Source organism: Symphalangus syndactylus, chromosome 4 (genome assembly GCF_028878055.3).
Source record: "Symphalangus syndactylus isolate Jambi chromosome 4, NHGRI_mSymSyn1-v2.1_pri, whole genome shotgun sequence".
In the NCBI taxonomy this organism is placed as follows: Eukaryota; Metazoa; Chordata; class Mammalia; order Primates; family Hylobatidae; genus Symphalangus; species Symphalangus syndactylus.
This window is the reverse complement of record NC_072426.2, coordinates 49,261,837-49,278,936: the sequence shown is the minus strand read 5'-3', so window position 1 is coordinate 49,278,936 and position 17,100 is coordinate 49,261,837. Positions and strand designations below refer to the sequence as shown.

At 34.5% G+C, this 17,100-nt stretch overlaps 1 protein-coding gene across 3 annotated transcripts in view; it reads left to right on the top strand.

Annotated features, from left to right (window-relative positions):
- The window catches only part of FAT4 (FAT atypical cadherin 4), a 175,902-nt gene extending 159,458 nt beyond the window's left edge, over window positions 1-16,444 (top strand). For 2 of the 3 annotated variants that reach the window (XM_055274641.2, XM_055274639.2), the window contains exons 12-17: window positions 1,465-1,550; window positions 2,429-2,608; window positions 3,227-3,351; window positions 5,009-5,226; window positions 10,862-11,123; window positions 13,422-16,444. In XM_055274641.2, coding sequence (XP_055130616.1) covers window positions 1,465-1,550; window positions 2,429-2,608; window positions 3,227-3,351; window positions 5,009-5,226; window positions 10,862-11,123; window positions 13,422-15,289 — 2,739 coding nt within the window. In that variant the 3' untranslated portion in view covers window positions 15,290-16,444. The remainder of the gene's footprint in view (window positions 1-1,464; window positions 1,551-2,428; window positions 2,609-3,226; window positions 3,352-5,008; window positions 5,227-10,861; window positions 11,124-13,421) is intronic. The other variant, XM_055274640.2, reaches the window with a different exon arrangement.
- The last annotated feature ends 656 nt before the right edge of the window (window positions 16,445-17,100 follow it).

Below are 17,100 nucleotides of genomic sequence, written 5' to 3'. Positions count from 1 at the left end.
TTTAAATATATATTTTATGGATACTGCCTAAAAATCATAAGCAATATTGATAAAAGTGGGATATTAAGGAAATTAATTAATCATTTTCATTCCTGATGAAAGTGGCCTGATTTTTTAATACAGAAAATTTGATATCCAAAACTTTACATTTAAGTTTGGCATGTTATTAGTCAACTTGCTTAACTTCCTGCACTGTTTTCTACATTTGCTTTGCTCTTATTAAACTGAAATGATAAGCATCCTGATAAATGGATAGTTGCATTGTATTTATATTTGTCTTCTACATATGTAACAAATTTGGATTAACCCTGTCTGTGGCATTCGTAAAGTTAGAATAACGCTTTATTGTCTGCATTGGGAGAAACCTTTAAACCTCCTGCCCATTCAGATAATGAATTATTGCTATTCCTGTGATTTACTGGCACTGCACTCCATCCTTCTTACAATTTCAGCAACTAAAATGTGCAAAGTTTGTCATTTGTCAAATTTTAATGAAATTTGGGGAACAAAGGAGTTGCATCACAATAGCATTGGAGATTACACAATAATAGGGATATACAACTTTGGTCTTAGACTGCACTGCAGCCATCCTCAGTTGCTGGTACTCATTATACAGGACTCTGACTTCTATGGTTATCATGTTCTTAGGCCTTTTAACCATAAATTTATGACTTTGTTTATCAATCAAAAGGAGTATTCATATGTTCTACTAAACGGAAGGCTCTTGTCTCAAGGGAATACGCATCCCTTAGAATGCAAAAATGACTACTTAGTCATTATTTAAATACTATTGAGGATTTTTTACTGTAAAGTGATCTACAGTAATACATCCTGATTATACGGAAATATGCTGTAATGTTATTTATAAATAATTATTCTTAGCAAAAATGAGAAGAGCACTTACTTGATTTGTTTAACAAATTTCAAACTTTAATCCAAACATTTAAATTTTCATAGATTGCTATAATAGTATTTATGCTGTATTTTCATAATCTTTTTGTGAATATAGCTGAAATCATATCAGAATAAGACTTTTGAAAATCAAAAATTAAGTGTCTTTTCTTTTGTTAGCATAGCTTGACAGTACAATAAACACATTTCTTAAGATTGTAATCTACAGGAAGATGTTTCAGACCTGTTATGTATTATTTTAAAAAAGATTAACAGCATTTTTATCTTTTTTCACCTATAAAACAGGGGAGCAGGAGAAGATTTTTAAAGGTACCCTTTTACCTCTTATAGGTATAGATAGTCATAATTTTAGTTTGAGATATCAAAGAAACATGTGCCCATGATTCAGTATTATAATTATGTGATTTATACATTAAATCAAGATGTTATCACAGTTTCCAAGTCATGTTCACATAGAAACAAGTCATGGGTAGTGTTGGCTGGAAAGGCTAATAGGGACAGTATTAGCCCTATCAACAACAAAGTTGAATGTTTCTTTCTCTTGCTTTGTAGGCAGCCTCCTTAACTGTGGACTCCTGTTCTGAGAACCAAGAGCCAGGATATTGTACTGTCAGTAATGTGGCAGTTTCAGATGACTGGTAAGGAATATGATTAGTTTAATTTTTATTATTACTTAACTTTTTTAAAATAAATTTTATACCTAAAAATAATTATAGGATGCTAAGTAGTACATAAAGCTTAAGATATTTTATTTCCCTCTCCAAATTTTCATAATATAAAATAGTCAATAATTACTGTGCAAAATATGTTAAAATGTGTGAAATGAAGTGGTAGAAATAAGGATAAAATTGGAGAAAAGGAAATTAAATATAGCCAGTAGTCTTTGGAAAGATTCATGAAATAATTGCATATGACCTTCATTCTGAAAAACATGTAGGATAAAGACCCCAGTTCTTTCAAATGCATTTCTAAAAGTTTATGTGAAAATTATTAACAGATATTTTTCCATAGCACTTAAAGCTGAGCACAGCAGTAATCTACCAGAAAATAAGTGATTTTAATAGAAAAAATGACAAACAGAGAAAAAAAGTAGTCATGCATCATGATGCATCATTCATTGCCTCAATCGACTTATTGGCATCCCTTGCATTGATCAACTTACTGATATTCTTTATCATCTCTTCAGGGAAGGAGCAATGTAATCTAACATAAATATTAGAGTTGCCACTAATTCTACAGCATTTTGTTTTCCCTCTGAGAGTATGCTCCTTCTTGCTGACTCAGTATTGTGATAATATACCTCTAACTTGACTAATTGAAAATATAATTTCCATAACTTGGAAGTCTAACTAACAACTCTGTGTGTTTATAGGACATACTTCTACATATTTTCCATTGAAATTTATCACACTATAATGTAAAAAAAAAAGCTATATTCACTCTTTTTCGAACTAAACATTATACTAAAAATGTAATCTTTTGAGACTAATATTTATATCTTCCATTTTTTATTTAGGACTCTTGATGTTCAGCCAAATAGAGTCACAGTTGGAGGTATCAGATCGCTAGAACCAATCCTTCAGAGGAGAGGACACGTGGAAAGCCATGATTTTGTTGGGTGTATAATGGAGTTTGCAGTCAATGGAAGGCCTCTGGAACCCAGCCAAGCTTTGGCAGCACAAGGCATCCTAGATCAGTATGGCAATTTTATTTCTTACTGTTTTAAAGAAAAAAAATGCAAAAAAAGTATGCTTCAGTGAGCATCAAAAGATGAAATTATTATGCTCAAATCTCTAAAAATACCAAATGATTTACATTGTTTTGAGTTTTAAATATTATACCTTTGAAATTTTGGCATAAAGTATGATATTTAATTAGAAAATTAATATGTTTCTAGAGTCTTATACATATATATATATGCATGTGTGCATGTATATGTTTTATCCTCTTATAGAGAGTTGTGAAGATTAAATTGTTAAGTTGGTAAATTATATAAAAAAGGGTTCCAGCACATAGAGATATATAGATGTTAGCCATCATGGGCACATAGAACTTTATTTCACATTAAATAGTTTTACTTATAGACATACATATTCCTAAAAACTTTTTTCCTTGAATCTTCTTTAGTGTGAGACAGACTATGTTTTCTAGGAAAACTTCTAGTTTGAGTAGTTTCTCCAAATATAGTTGTAACTTGAGCTTCAAATAATGGAGTGCTTGAAATTAAACAAGTTAATAAAAGTTTATATCGAGTTTTAGCAAACTTCTCCTCATCTTTTATGTGCGTTATAGTTTTCATTATGATTTATTTTAGATGCCCTAGGCTGGAAGGAGCTTGTACTCGCAGCCCATGCCAACATGGTGGCACATGTATGGATTACTGGTCATGGCAGCAGTGTCATTGCAAAGAGGGACTCACTGGGAAATACTGTGAGAAATGTATGTAAGATCTTCCATCTTCCCCTGGAAATTATGATAACTATGAAAAGTAAAATATATGCACCCAAGTATGTAACCAAATTAAAAATTATGCTTTCATTCTAAATATTAAAATATTAAATGGACAATAATTGGTAAAATACAGTGACATTTTAAAAATTATTCTTGTAACCTGAAGAAGAATAATATCCTTTTAAAGAATTGTTTACTAACTAAATCTCTAGCTTCCACTTTAAGGTATTTTATTCACTTATTTTTGTTTCTTGTATCTGTTAGAATGCTAGGCAATCTAAAAGATCAAAGGTTATAGTTAGGCTTTTTTTTTCATATTATCTCCCTTTAGGGGATATTTTTCTGGTGAATTTTTGTGCATAAAAAGGTATACACACTATATCACTCAACACTGAGTTCAAAACATCATACAGAGGCATCATAATATGTTAAAATTAATGTTGATACTTTCATTTTAATGTACAAGTAGTAGAATTAGTTTTGAATATTACTTTTTAAAATCCTTTCATCATTGTCTTTTAAGCCTAATGTTATTATTTAGACATTAATGATGTTCACATCATCATTAGAAAATAGTGCTGTCTAATTTCGAGCTGCATCTTTCACTAACTAACCCTAATGGCTCCTCTTTTGTAAAAATTCTTCATTTTCAAACAAGTAGTTATTACTTAACTCCATTGCAGGTATCTGACTACATTTAAGGAGTCATTTGATTCAATTATATTATGAAAACAAATAGAAATGCATAATAAAATTGAGGATATAATGTAATCTAAAAGGTCTTAGCAGAAAGTATAATTGTGTGTAATCATATTAGATATAATGAAAACATAGAAAATATATATTGTCACGTGATTTTCAATGTAATAAATATTTAATAAGGAGCCTAATTATATCTGAAATATGAGTCATTGGCTAGATAAATACCAGAGACACTTTTTCTTAAATCATGATATAACTCACATACTATAAAATGTATCCTTTTAAAGTGTATCTTTCAGGGCTGAAATTCGTTGGAGCTCATTTTCTTAATATTCTTTCTTTAGCTATATTATTTGTTTCTATAACTTAAGCTTCAATATTTCTGGAATGTGGATTTTTTTCAGATTACGATAAACTATAATATACATACTGATTATACATGATGATAAATTATATGTGATGATTACTGAAAATAAAGTTAGTTACAGATGTAAATACTTGATTGAACACTTCTTTGTCCTAATTTATAGCATACTAGAGACTAAAGATTACAAATTATTTTAACCATGCAAACATATATTTTGGAAACACAGTGAAAATGATTACAAACATATTTTTCAAGTACACATTACCAACAAGTGGCTGTCTTTAGATATTCATAATTTATATAATGTGGCAAATAGTTTAGTAAAATATTTCCCAAATGGTTAATGACTGTCATAGTGTATTTTACATTTCATGGTTCTGAAATGCATTTAAACATGTGAAATCAACTTATATAATGATTCATAAATGGAAATTATTTTTTAAGAGTAGAGTTGGGGGACATTAATTCCCAAAACAACATTTTCATTGTCCTTTTTATATTTTTGTCACTATAGAAAACGCTTCAAGAAATGCCAAATGAATGCATTCATTTTCCCTTTTTTCCTTTGACTTCCAGCTGTTACTCCTGACACTGCCTTATCATTAGAAGGCAAAGGGCGCTTGGACTACCACATGAGTCAGAATGAGAAGCGGGAATATTTGTTAAGGCAAAGCTTACGAGTTGCCATGTTGGAGCCTTTTGGTGTGAACAGTCTGGAAGTAAAATTTAGGACCAGAAGCGAGAATGGCATTTTAATCCATATCCAAGAAAGCAGCAATTACACTACTGTGAAGGTGAGATAAAACCTAATGGTGACTTCATTTGATTAGACCGCCTGCCGTGTAGTGGTTTAAATCACTTCCCCCATAATTTCTGTCCTTTTCTTTACAACCCATTAGAGTTCCGACTAATGCTGGGCACTATTCCAATGTCATCTATCTTAACTATTCCCCAGGCATTGGCCAGAGTAACAAAGATCTGAATGGTTTGGTTTCTACACACTTTTGTGTTGCTTTAGAGTAGAGAACCCTGCCAGGTAGGCCAGCACACAAAGAATTAGTTGCAATCTATTTTTCTGGTAAGAATTTATATCTCTTCATTTCTTACTTTTAGACAAAGCAAACCAAAAATATAATGTTTCTTTGAAATACAAAAATATTTTTCTCCAACAATTATTTCGAATACTGACATGTATATGTCAATTGACAGGATTAGAATAAGGAAAAACATTTTGAAATCAGGAAAAACATTTTGAAATTATATGATTTCTGGAGCATATATGCAATTCTCTATGTATATAAACTCTGTGAAGTAAAGTATGTTTGGAATTTATTATAATTTTACTTAACCTTTCCAAATAATTTTTAAATAATCTTAAAAATTATACTTCATGAGAACAATGGATTGATTTATCATTAGGCTTTTACATAATTTGTTTTTTCTTATATGTAAATAAGATACTAAACTTATATACAGATGAATAATTTCATTAGATATCCATTTTTTGCATCGGCCCTTAGCTTTCTGAAGTTTTAAATCTATATTCTGCTTTCTTTCCCACAAATAAGTCATCTCCTAGACCAACAGTTTCTTTAGTTTAGTTATATTTACTGCCTTCCATTAATATTACTTTGTATCATTCTACTGATAATTTTTTATATAAATTTTAGTAAATTCTTAAGATAACAAATCCAGATTTCCTGAATTATTTTCATCTATTAGTCAATATTTAATAATTACTTGAGGGATAGTTCACAAAGAAAAAGAGCAATATGTTCAGAAAAATCATTAGGTTTAATTCACATATAATACTAAAAATAAAAATAGATGTTCACTTCTACACTTTAGCCTCTTTCATCCTCAAAATTTTTCTGTGTGCAAGCCAACCATGATTACGTTGCATATAAATATATTTAATAAGTAGCACGAAAACCAATATTTCTTACCTTCTCAAATGATAATTCCTCTCGTCCAGTCATTTCCAACTAGGAAAGATTTTACCCCCACGGGACATTTGGCAATATCTAGAGACATTTTCAATTGTCACAGTTAGGAGTTGGGAGAGTACTTCTGGCGTCTAGCGGTAGAGGTCCGGAATGCTGCTAAACAGCGGCACTTCACAACAAAGAGTTATCTGGCCCCAAATATCATTAGTGCCAAATGGCAGACACTCTACCTTTTTCCCCTACAAGAGAACATCTTCAGGTTTTAACTTTACCTCTATTGAAACAAAGGGCCCAGTTCCAGAGTTAATAAAACAACTGTAAAAGAGAACACATAAGCCATTTTATTACATTATTATTTGGTACTTATAATTTTCATTGAAAATGGTATTAGAAGTAAACAAAGTAAAGAAGCAAAAAAAGAAATAGGTCCTCATCTTCTATAAGAAACATATTTTATATGGTTTGAGAGGCTTTGACATTGAGGTCTGTGTGTTATCTGTTAAGCTGCTTCCAAGTCTTCGTGCCATTTAAATGACATATGAAATATTTCTGTAGTAACGTACACTTTAAGCCAAGGAATTCAGTCAAAATACAATGTGGTTGAAAAAAATCAGAGACACATTTTTTCTTCATTAAGGAAAAAGCTGAATGTCAGGATCCATTTTTGTCACCATAAATTCTTCTATTTCCAACAGGACAGCAGCATACAACTCCATATTTTGTTAGCTTGGTAGCAATAACTTAATTTTTTTTCCTGAAAGGAAAGTAAGTGCAAATTAATAAAAAAAATGAATAATACAGACCAAAATACATTGTTTTGTATGAAAATTTTGGAAAGAAGCTTTTCAAAGATTAAGGGGCTTGGCAGGTAAAGAGAATAGGTAAGAAAAAATAACAACAGTGAATTAAGAAGAAGTAAACTGAAAGAAAGTGGCTGTTGTAAGCAGGCAAATTATTTGGATGATAGGAATATCAAGTGCTTATACAGACTAGGAAGCTAGTTAGGATGGACTTTTAATTATCAATTAGCTTATTGGTCACCAAGATTCCAGGGTTTCTTTTTCTTTTTTCTTTTTTTGACTCCTTTTCTGACCCTTTCTTTAACTCTTTCTTACGGTTTGCATTCTCTGTCTTTCTGTCTCTCATTCTCTTTTCTATCATTCTTTCTCTCTCTCTCTACACACACACACACACACACACACACACACACACGCAGACAGAAGATGAGGATATTTTGTGAAAAATGAGGAAGGGTGTTGGGTAAATTGGATTCCATGTGGCTAGAAGAGAGAGAAGGTGTCAGTGTCAGGTGTGGGCAGCAATAATGATGAGAGGAGAGAGAAGAATATGTAGAATCGATTGGGTCTATTCAGAAAAAGAAAAAATTAAGAAGAGAAAGTTTCAGAGAGAAAGGCAAAAGGAAAGCATACTTGTGTAAAACTTTGTAGGCCAATATTTAACTCATTTCACAAATCTCTCTTCATTCATGGCATACCCTATAGCTCCATATTTGATGTTCTGTAATAATAGTAATGTGATGGACTTTATTTCTACTCTAAATCAGTTCTTTTGTTTTGTGTTTGTCTGTTTTTTTAAGTGGGCAACATAGGTGATACAGAATAATTGGAATAAGGAATTCAAAGCTCTATAGATTCAAATTAAATAAATGAACAAATAAATGCAGTCATGAGTTGCATAATGACAGGAATACATTTCAATAAATGCATTGTTAGGTGATTTCGTTCTTGTGCAAACATCATAGAGTGAACTTACTCAAACCTAGATGCTACAACCTACTATACACCTAGGCTATATGGAATAGTCTATTGCTTCTGTGCTACAAACCTATATGGCATGTTTACTTTACTAAATACTGTAGGCAATTGTGACACAGTGGAAAGTATTTGTGTATATAATCATATCCAAAAATAAAAAAAGGTACAGTAAAAAGGCTGCATAAAAGGTTTTTGGGGGGATGGAGAACAGCCTGGGCAACAGGGTCTTGCTCTGTTGCCCAGGCTGGAGTACAGTGGCATGATCTCAGCTCACTGCAGCCTCCGCCTCCTGGGCTCAATTTATCCTCCCACCTCAGCCTCCCAAGTAGATGGGACTACAGGTGTGCATCACCATGCCCAGCTAATTTTTGTAGTTATTTTGTAGGGATGAGGTTTCACATGTTGCCTAAATTGTACTTACTGTGACTGAAGCTTGTAGCACTGAAAGTTGCTCTGAGTCAGTGAGTCACTAAGCAAGTGGTGGGTCAATATGAAGGCCTAAGACATTATTATACACTTCTGCAGACTTTATAAACACTGTATACTTAGGTTACATTAAATTTATCAAAAATATTTTCTTCAATAATAAATTAACATTAGCTTACTGTAACTCTTTTAGTTTATAAACTTAAAATTTTTAACTTTTTTCTCTTTTGTAATCATAATTAAAACACAAATACATTGTACAACTGTACAAAAATATTTTTTCCTTATACCCTTATTCCATAAGCTTTTTTTCTATTTTAAAAGTTTTTTATTTCATTTTATTTTTACTTTTAAACTTTTGCATTAGTAACTAAGAAACAAAAAAACACATTAGCCTCGGCCTACACAGGGTCAGTATCATCAATATCACTGTCTTCCACCTCCACATCTTGTCCCAGTGGAAGGTCTTCAGGGACAGTAACACACATGGAACTGTCATCTCCTATGATAACAATGCCTTCTTCTGGAATCCCACCTAAAGGACCTGGATGAGGCTGGTTTACAGCTATTTTTTTATATCATTAGAGGCAGTACCCTCTAAAATAATGATTAAAAAAAACTTGGTGTAGTAAATACATAAACCACTAATATAGTCATTTATTATAATTATCAAGTATTATGTATTATGCATAATTGCATGTGATATACTTTTATACAACTGGCAGCGCAGTAGGCTTGCTTACACCTGTATCCCCGCAATGAGTAACTAGTTGTGCTATGACATTACAATGGCTACTGGGTCACTAGGTGATAATAATTTTTCAGCTCCTGTTTATTAATAAATAAAACCAAGCAAAAATTAGCATGATGTTTTAAAAGTGAATAATTATATAAGTGTTAAGTACAGTACTGCCAGAGAGAAGGAAAACATTAAAAATGTTATAATGGGAACTTATATTCTTATCCACCCCAATTTGTGGTATATTCCAAGTGCTCTTTCATCAAAAATTTATTGAATAGAAGGATGACATGATGAAATCAATTGGGAGGAAAGAGCTGGGAGAAGCCATTTCCTATCTTTTTTTTTCATAAAGTACTCTAGCTATAACCAAAGAAAGTTGCTGTTTTTACTGTGTGTCATGAGATGCTGCCCATTTGATGAAATGTTCTTGTCATTTAGCTAGAATTTTCTGTTTTGTTTTGTTTTTTAGTTTGGTACTGAAATATATTATTATCTGGAAAAATTGCTTTAATAAAATATTACTATATGAATAACATATGTAAATGTGTTAGACATCTTTTCGGTAAAGTACAAATGAACTGATTTTTAGTTTTACCAGATGTGTTTGTTGCATGTAGAAATAGCATTTGATCTGAGTGACAAAATAAACTGATCCATCTTTTCATTCCCGTTATTTGAGGAACAGTGCCACTGCATCCCCCTGCCAACACACCAGCTCTGTCTGGCAGTGGTAACGGGATTATGCTCCCTGAACCAAATGTTCATCTTGCCTCATAAATTATCTCATTTTCTAAAATGGTCTACTCAGGATACTGGAAACTCGGTAGCTGGAAACTGGAGTGGGAGCACCCTGTTACCCAATGTTCTCCTGGACAAAATAAAATAAACCAAATATCCTTTAGATAAATTGTAAAACACAGCCAAAGTGAAGGCTTGCCCAGACACCTCATTAAAGAATTCACTCTTTGTTCATCATAGTTTTTGATCTCAATAAATGGTATAAACAATAGGCATCATTTTTTCCTAAAATTTGTGTGTAAAAGATGAGAGGTAAAACCATTATTTTCATCTTTATTTTTAAACTATGCTTCCTTTTTAGCTGAGCATTTCTCTTTCTTTCTACAAGTGGTTTTCACAATTTTTTAGTGCTATGGGCCTTTTACTAAACGAACCAGCATAACACATTCCAATGGCAGGTTGTCATTGGAATACAAGTAATTTAAAAAGGTATAATTTAGTTATCTTAAGTGGGCATTCACCCCTTTATTATTTCAATTGTGTTCTGGAAAATAATTCATCATGTTTTGAGAAATTAGGTATACATATAAGAATATGTTGAAAACCATTGAAACTTAAATGTAAAAGTATATGTTGCCTAAAATTGTAGAGACAAAGTGTGTAAGTATATTCTAATACAACCAGATTCTTCAGCTGTTCTATCTGCTATAGACTGGTCAAAAATTTAAGTTTAGTTTTATTAATGATTTTTATTTAAGCATACCATATTTTAATTGCATACTATTTTTAATATGTTTTACAGATTAAGAATGGCAAAGTACATTTTACATCCGATGCAGGAATCGCTGGGAAAGTGGAGAGAAATATTCCTGAAGTATATGTTGCAGACGGCCACTGGCACACTTTTCTAATTGGGAAAAATCAAACAGCCACAGTATTGTCTGTTGACAGAATATATAACAGAGATATTATCCACCCTACTCAGGACTTCGGTGGCCTTGATGTGCTTACTATATCGCTTGGAGGAATTCCACCCAATCAAGCACATCGAGATGCCCAAACAGGTAAATGCCTTTGTTAAGTACACAAGGGAAGTCAAATTGTTCTTCAAAAAGTAATTGCTTTTTCTTGTGGCAAGACTACACATTTAGCGTGAATCTCATATACAGTACAATTTCATTCAATAAAATTTATGTTTAAAAAAGTAGTTTGATGTCTGATAATATCAATTATAATTATCCTAAGAATGTCATAACTATCTTCAGAAAGTTTGTAATAAACTATTAGCCACCACTTTCTCAAGCAACTTGCATCTTTCTTACCAAGGTTGTAATTCAGTCCATAGTGTTCTGATGCTTTGCTTATCCACCAAGCATTTCATATACATTTGTTCATTTATTTATTCATTCACAGCCACTCTCTTCATAGACCATTAATGGAGACAAACATTAATCAAATTCTTACACAAGTAACTGCATTATTCTATTGTGTGATAAATAATACAAATGAAGAATGTAGAATTCTAAAATACAGTGAAAAAAGAGAAAGGAAGGGGAATTTTGCTGTGGAATTGACATGTATACATAAATCTGAATGATGAGGAGGAGTATGAAAGTGTATGAAAGGTTAATTTATGTTGATAGGAATTTTTTTAAAGAAATAGTTTAAGTCAAAGTTATAGAACACAGCACATTGGAGGCTAACATCATAGGCAAATGATGAAGTTGGAGAATGAAGCAACTTCCTGACCATGTTGCAGTTTAGGTCTTACTTACAGAGCAATGGGAAGTAATTAAAAACTTTAATCACAGTAGGATCCAGTTAGATATGCAGTAATAGTACAGATCATTCTGGCTACAACATGGAGAATGAACTGGAGAAGGACACGAGTGGATCTACAGAAATGAGTTGGGATCTGGGCAAGATGTCTTGTGAGCTCCTAGTAGTGTGGTGGCTGAGGAGTTAGAAAGAAATGGATAGGCAAGAAGTATTCCAGGAACTAAAATCAACCAAACTGTTAGTGATTATGGTAAAATTCAAGGAGGTTTCTACTTCTCAACTCAAAGAAGAGTAGGTCAGCAAGAGAGGAAACTGCAGAACCCTCCAAAAGCAGCATATGTCTGAGAAATATTAGATTTGGTTTGGGACATTTTGGGTTTGAAGCATCTTTGAGAAAATCCTTTGGATGGATGGGCTGGAAATCAGAAATAGACTTTAGCTGGAAATATATATTTAATAGTGGTCAGTGTCAAGCAGGTAACTGAAGTACTGGACACGGGTGTGATCGCCTAACATGAGGGCGTAGAGTGAAAAGAAAGCCTAGTACCTCCTCTTGATTAACCGTAAGAGTTAATGGTTATGTAAAGGAGAATAAATCAGACAAGGAGACTAAGTAATAGGGAGAAAATCAGGAGTATAGGAACAAAAAGAAAAGATGTCACAAAAGCGCATAGAAAAAAATATATCAAGAATGAGAATGTCACTATGGTAGAATGACACATTAAATAAGAGGAAAAAAATGCATGTGAGAGTAATAGATTTAAGGCATAAAAGTTAAAGTCCAGGTCATAAGTCCTTTTTATATGTTTATTATAGAATGTTGTGAGAAAACAAGCCAATGGAAATTACGCTTTTTTGGTAGTGTCAAAATAGATCGTTGGGCCCTGAGATAGGAATATCAGCACTGTTAGCACACTCAAGTGTAATGAAGTGTTTCTTAACTTTGCATTTTATATTTATAATTCCCCTAAGGAGACACTTAGTATAGTCTAAATTTGCCATCCCCAAGTCATAAAATGTTAACACCAGAGGTATGTTTTTATCTGCCTTTTAGAGGCCCACAAACCATTGTAATAGCTACGATTTTTTCTTTTGCTCCCCGAGAACCTATGTTCCACACCTTTGGTGCATTATCACCTTCAATGGGAATGCATGATTTAGTAGTTGAAGCCATTGGCCTATTTCATGTTCTTTACAAGTTTAAAAATGTATTTTATTTGTATATATGCAACTTTTGGTATATGGGATGTAAAAAGGAAGGAAATTGATAAATAAATAAATGAGTAAGAAAAAGAAAATTCAGCCTGCCCAAGTCATTCATCAATCTTCAGAATGAGTGGGATGCAAGCAATCTGACCCATGTTTGGTCATGGTAATCTTACATACCTTGCTAAGTTATGTTATAAGATGCACAGCTTAATTACCTTTCAGCTGGATGATGATTCTGAGACTGAGGTTTCTGTATTCATATGAGGTGATTGTGGAGCTTCTCTTTACAAGATCCCAGCAGTGTAGTATAAGCTCTTTTTATTTATTTATTTATTTTTTTTTGTAAAAAGCCTTACTCCTTCTTCTTCTCCCAGCAGGTTTCGATGGCTGCATTGCTTCTATGTGGTATGGTGGAGAAAGTCTTCCTTTCAGCGGGAAGCATAGCTTGGCCTCCATCTCAAAAACAGATCCCTCAGTGAAGATTGGCTGCCGTGGCCCAAACATTTGTGCCAGCAACCCCTGCTGGGGTGATTTGCTGTGCATTAATCAGTGGTATGCCTACAGGTGTGTCCCTCCTGGGGACTGTGCCTCCCACCCATGCCAGAATGGTGGCAGCTGTGAGCCAGGCCTGCACTCCGGCTTCACCTGTAGCTGCCCAGACTCGCACACGGGAAGGACCTGTGAGATGGTGGTGGCCTGTCTTGGCGTCCTCTGTCCTCAGGGGAAGGTGTGCAAAGCTGGAAGTCCTGCGGGGCATGTCTGTGTTCTGAGTCAGGGCCCTGAAGAGATCTCTCTGCCTTTGTGGGCTGTGCCTGCCATCGTGGGCAGCTGTGCAACCGTCTTGGCCCTCCTGGTCCTGAGCCTGATCCTGTGTAACCAGTGCAGGGGGAAGAAGGCCAAAAGTCCCAAAGAGGAGAAGAAACCGAAGGAGAAGAAGAAAAAGGGAAGTGAGAATGTTGCTTTTGATGACCCCGACAATATCCCTCCCTATGGGGATGACATGACTGTGAGGAAGCAGCCTGAAGGGAACCCAAAACCAGATATCATTGAAAGGGAAAACCCCTACCTTATCTATGATGAAACTGATATTCCTCACAACTCAGAAACCATCCCCAGCGCCCCTCTGGCATCTCCAGAGCAGGAGATAGAGCACTATGACATTGATAACGCCAGCAGCATTGCCCCTTCGGATGCAGACATCATCCAACACTACAAGCAGTTCCGCAGCCACACACCAAAATTTTCAATCCAGAGGCACAGTCCCCTAGGCTTTGCAAGGCAATCCCCTATGCCCTTAGGAGCAAGCAGTTTGACTTACCAGCCTTCATATGGTCAAGGTTTGAGAACCAGCTCCCTAAGCCACTCAGCGTGCCCAACTCCCAACCCTCTGTCTCGACACAGTCCAGCCCCTTTCTCCAAATCTTCTACGTTCTATAGAAACAGCCCAGCAAGGGAATTGCATCTTCCTATAAGGGATGGTAATACTTTGGAAATGCATGGTGACACCTGCCAACCTGGCATTTTCAACTATGCCACAAGGCTGGGAAGGAGAAGCAAGAGTCCTCAGGCCATGGCATCACATGGTTCTAGACCAGGGAGTCGCCTAAAGCAGCCAATTGGGCAGATTCCGCTGGAATCTTCTCCTCCAGTCGGACTCTCTATTGAAGAAGTGGAGAGGCTCAACACACCTCGCCCTAGAAACCCAAGTATCTGCAGTGCAGACCATGGGAGGTCTTCTTCAGAGGAGGACTGCAGAAGGCCACTGTCTAGAACAAGGAATCCAGCCGATGGCATTCCAGCTCCAGAATCCTCTTCTGATAGTGATTCCCATGAATCTTTCACTTGCTCAGAAATGGAATATGACAGGGAGAAGCCAATGGTATATACTTCCAGGATGCCCAAATTATCTCAAGTCAATGAATCTGATGCAGATGATGAAGATAATTATGGAGCCAGACTGAAGCCTCGAAGGTACCACGGCCGCAGGGCCGAGGGAGGACCTGTGGGCACCCAGGCAGCAGCACCAGGCACTGCTGACAACACACTGCCCATGAAGCTAGGGCAGCAAGCAGGGACTTTCAACTGGGACAACCTTTTGAACTGGGGCCCTGGCTTTGGCCATTATGTAGATGTTTTTAAAGATTTGGCATCTCTTCCAGAAAAAGCAGCAGCAAATGAAGAAGGCAAAGCTGGGACAACTAAGCCAGTCCCCAAAGATGGGGAAGCAGAACAGTATGTGTGAAGTTTACATACTGGCACTATAAAAATATAAAAAGAAGAAATACTCAAACCATTGTAAAGTTGCTGACTAGGTTGGGTCACATTTGAAAAACGGGCCAGTATGGACTAGTGGTGGAGGGAAAACTTTAAAAATAATAACCACAATGCTGCTGAAACAGACTCACAACAACTCTTAATTTAAACGTGTGGTTGAATTTATTTCCCTGCATGCATTGTGTTTTGTAACTAGTTATGTGGCATGCAGCATTTGGAAAATTTTTCTTATTTACCAGTGTTTAATTTGTGATTTTTAAAAATTGATACCTTTACCATTGCAGAAAAGAACTTGTGCTTTCCCAGTGGCGTATGTGTATTGTTTCCATTGTATTATTATAATTATATTTTGCATTGAAAGATTCTTGATGTTAAACCAATCCTTGTAAAGTGTAAAAAGGAACCCTCCTATCGTGGAATGAAAGATTAAGTATATTAACACTTTTCAGAATGATAGTTTCCGTATTTGATGTTGCTCAGAAATGTCTGAGTATTTGAGTAAGTTTTACATGACAGTGGGTACTGAAATTAAGTCATTTTGTTCAGCACTTTAATGCTTTCTTATAGAATTATCTTAAAACTTCTGGATCCTTGAGCAAATGATTATAGTCTCCTGACTTTCATGAGGCTTCCATTAGGAACAGAATGATTGCATGTTGTCCCCAGAACACTGCCACCTTGCTATGCGAATGATGTTCTCAGCAGCACTTCTAAGAAACACTCTTAAAAGTTATTTATTGAAAAATTTTCCTATGCTTTTAATATTTTAAAGAATTGACCTAAGGAAAGCTTATGATTGGACTTATTTTCCAACCAGATAACTTTACTCTAAGTACCCAGTTTTTATAATTTATATGAAATCAGATTTCAACACTTTCTGTCATTCTGTAGATCATTTTTTTAATACCGTGTAAAAACTTTTTTTACACCTAAGCTGTGTTTTTGATACTGATATTTTCCTATGCTGAATAGTTTTCTTACTTTCAGGGAAGGTAAGAAAATACTTTTTTTATATTTGTTACTTATGTAACATTCATATTTTTCACATTTTGATATTTGTAACATACTGTATGCTTTCTACTTGTAAATGTCAACAATAGAATTAAAATATTTATTTAAAATATTTTGTATTCATAGTGTAATATTAATTTTTATCTTTCTATACTCTTTGTATGCCCAATTAAGAATAGTCTCTACTTGTAAATAAGGTATGGCTACTTGAACTGTATATGAGCAGCATCATTTTCTTTTAAAAAATGTGAATATGGATCGTTGCCAGAACAGATATTTTAAATTCACTTCAGTGCATTCCTACCTGTCAAAGTTCTTGGGCTTCCTTGGAGTATAATGAGTCTAGACTAGGTTGATCTTAGGGGACTAACTTTGTTAGGAAGCTGGTTTAAGCATTCTGGCAAGAAATGTTTGGAAATTCCCAGTAGAATGTGTTCACTGAAGACCAGCTTTAGATCCGTCTTATAGCTATAGAAGCAGCGACGAATTAGAGCTAATTATGGAAAAATGTCTGGGACTAATCTTCTCCAAGGACCCAGCCCAAAATTCTCTAAGTCCAAGGGTGGGTAGAAAGAATGATAGTGAAAGCTCCACTCTACATATGTGTCTTCATTGATTACTCTGCTGCATAATTCTAAAGAAACTATACATGCTGTCTTAGCCAAGACAAACCTCTGTTTTCAGGAGTCATAGTTACATCTTAAATAACAGGACTTTAAAAAATTACCTCACAATCTCAGAACATTTGTAATTAAATATCTGCCCCAA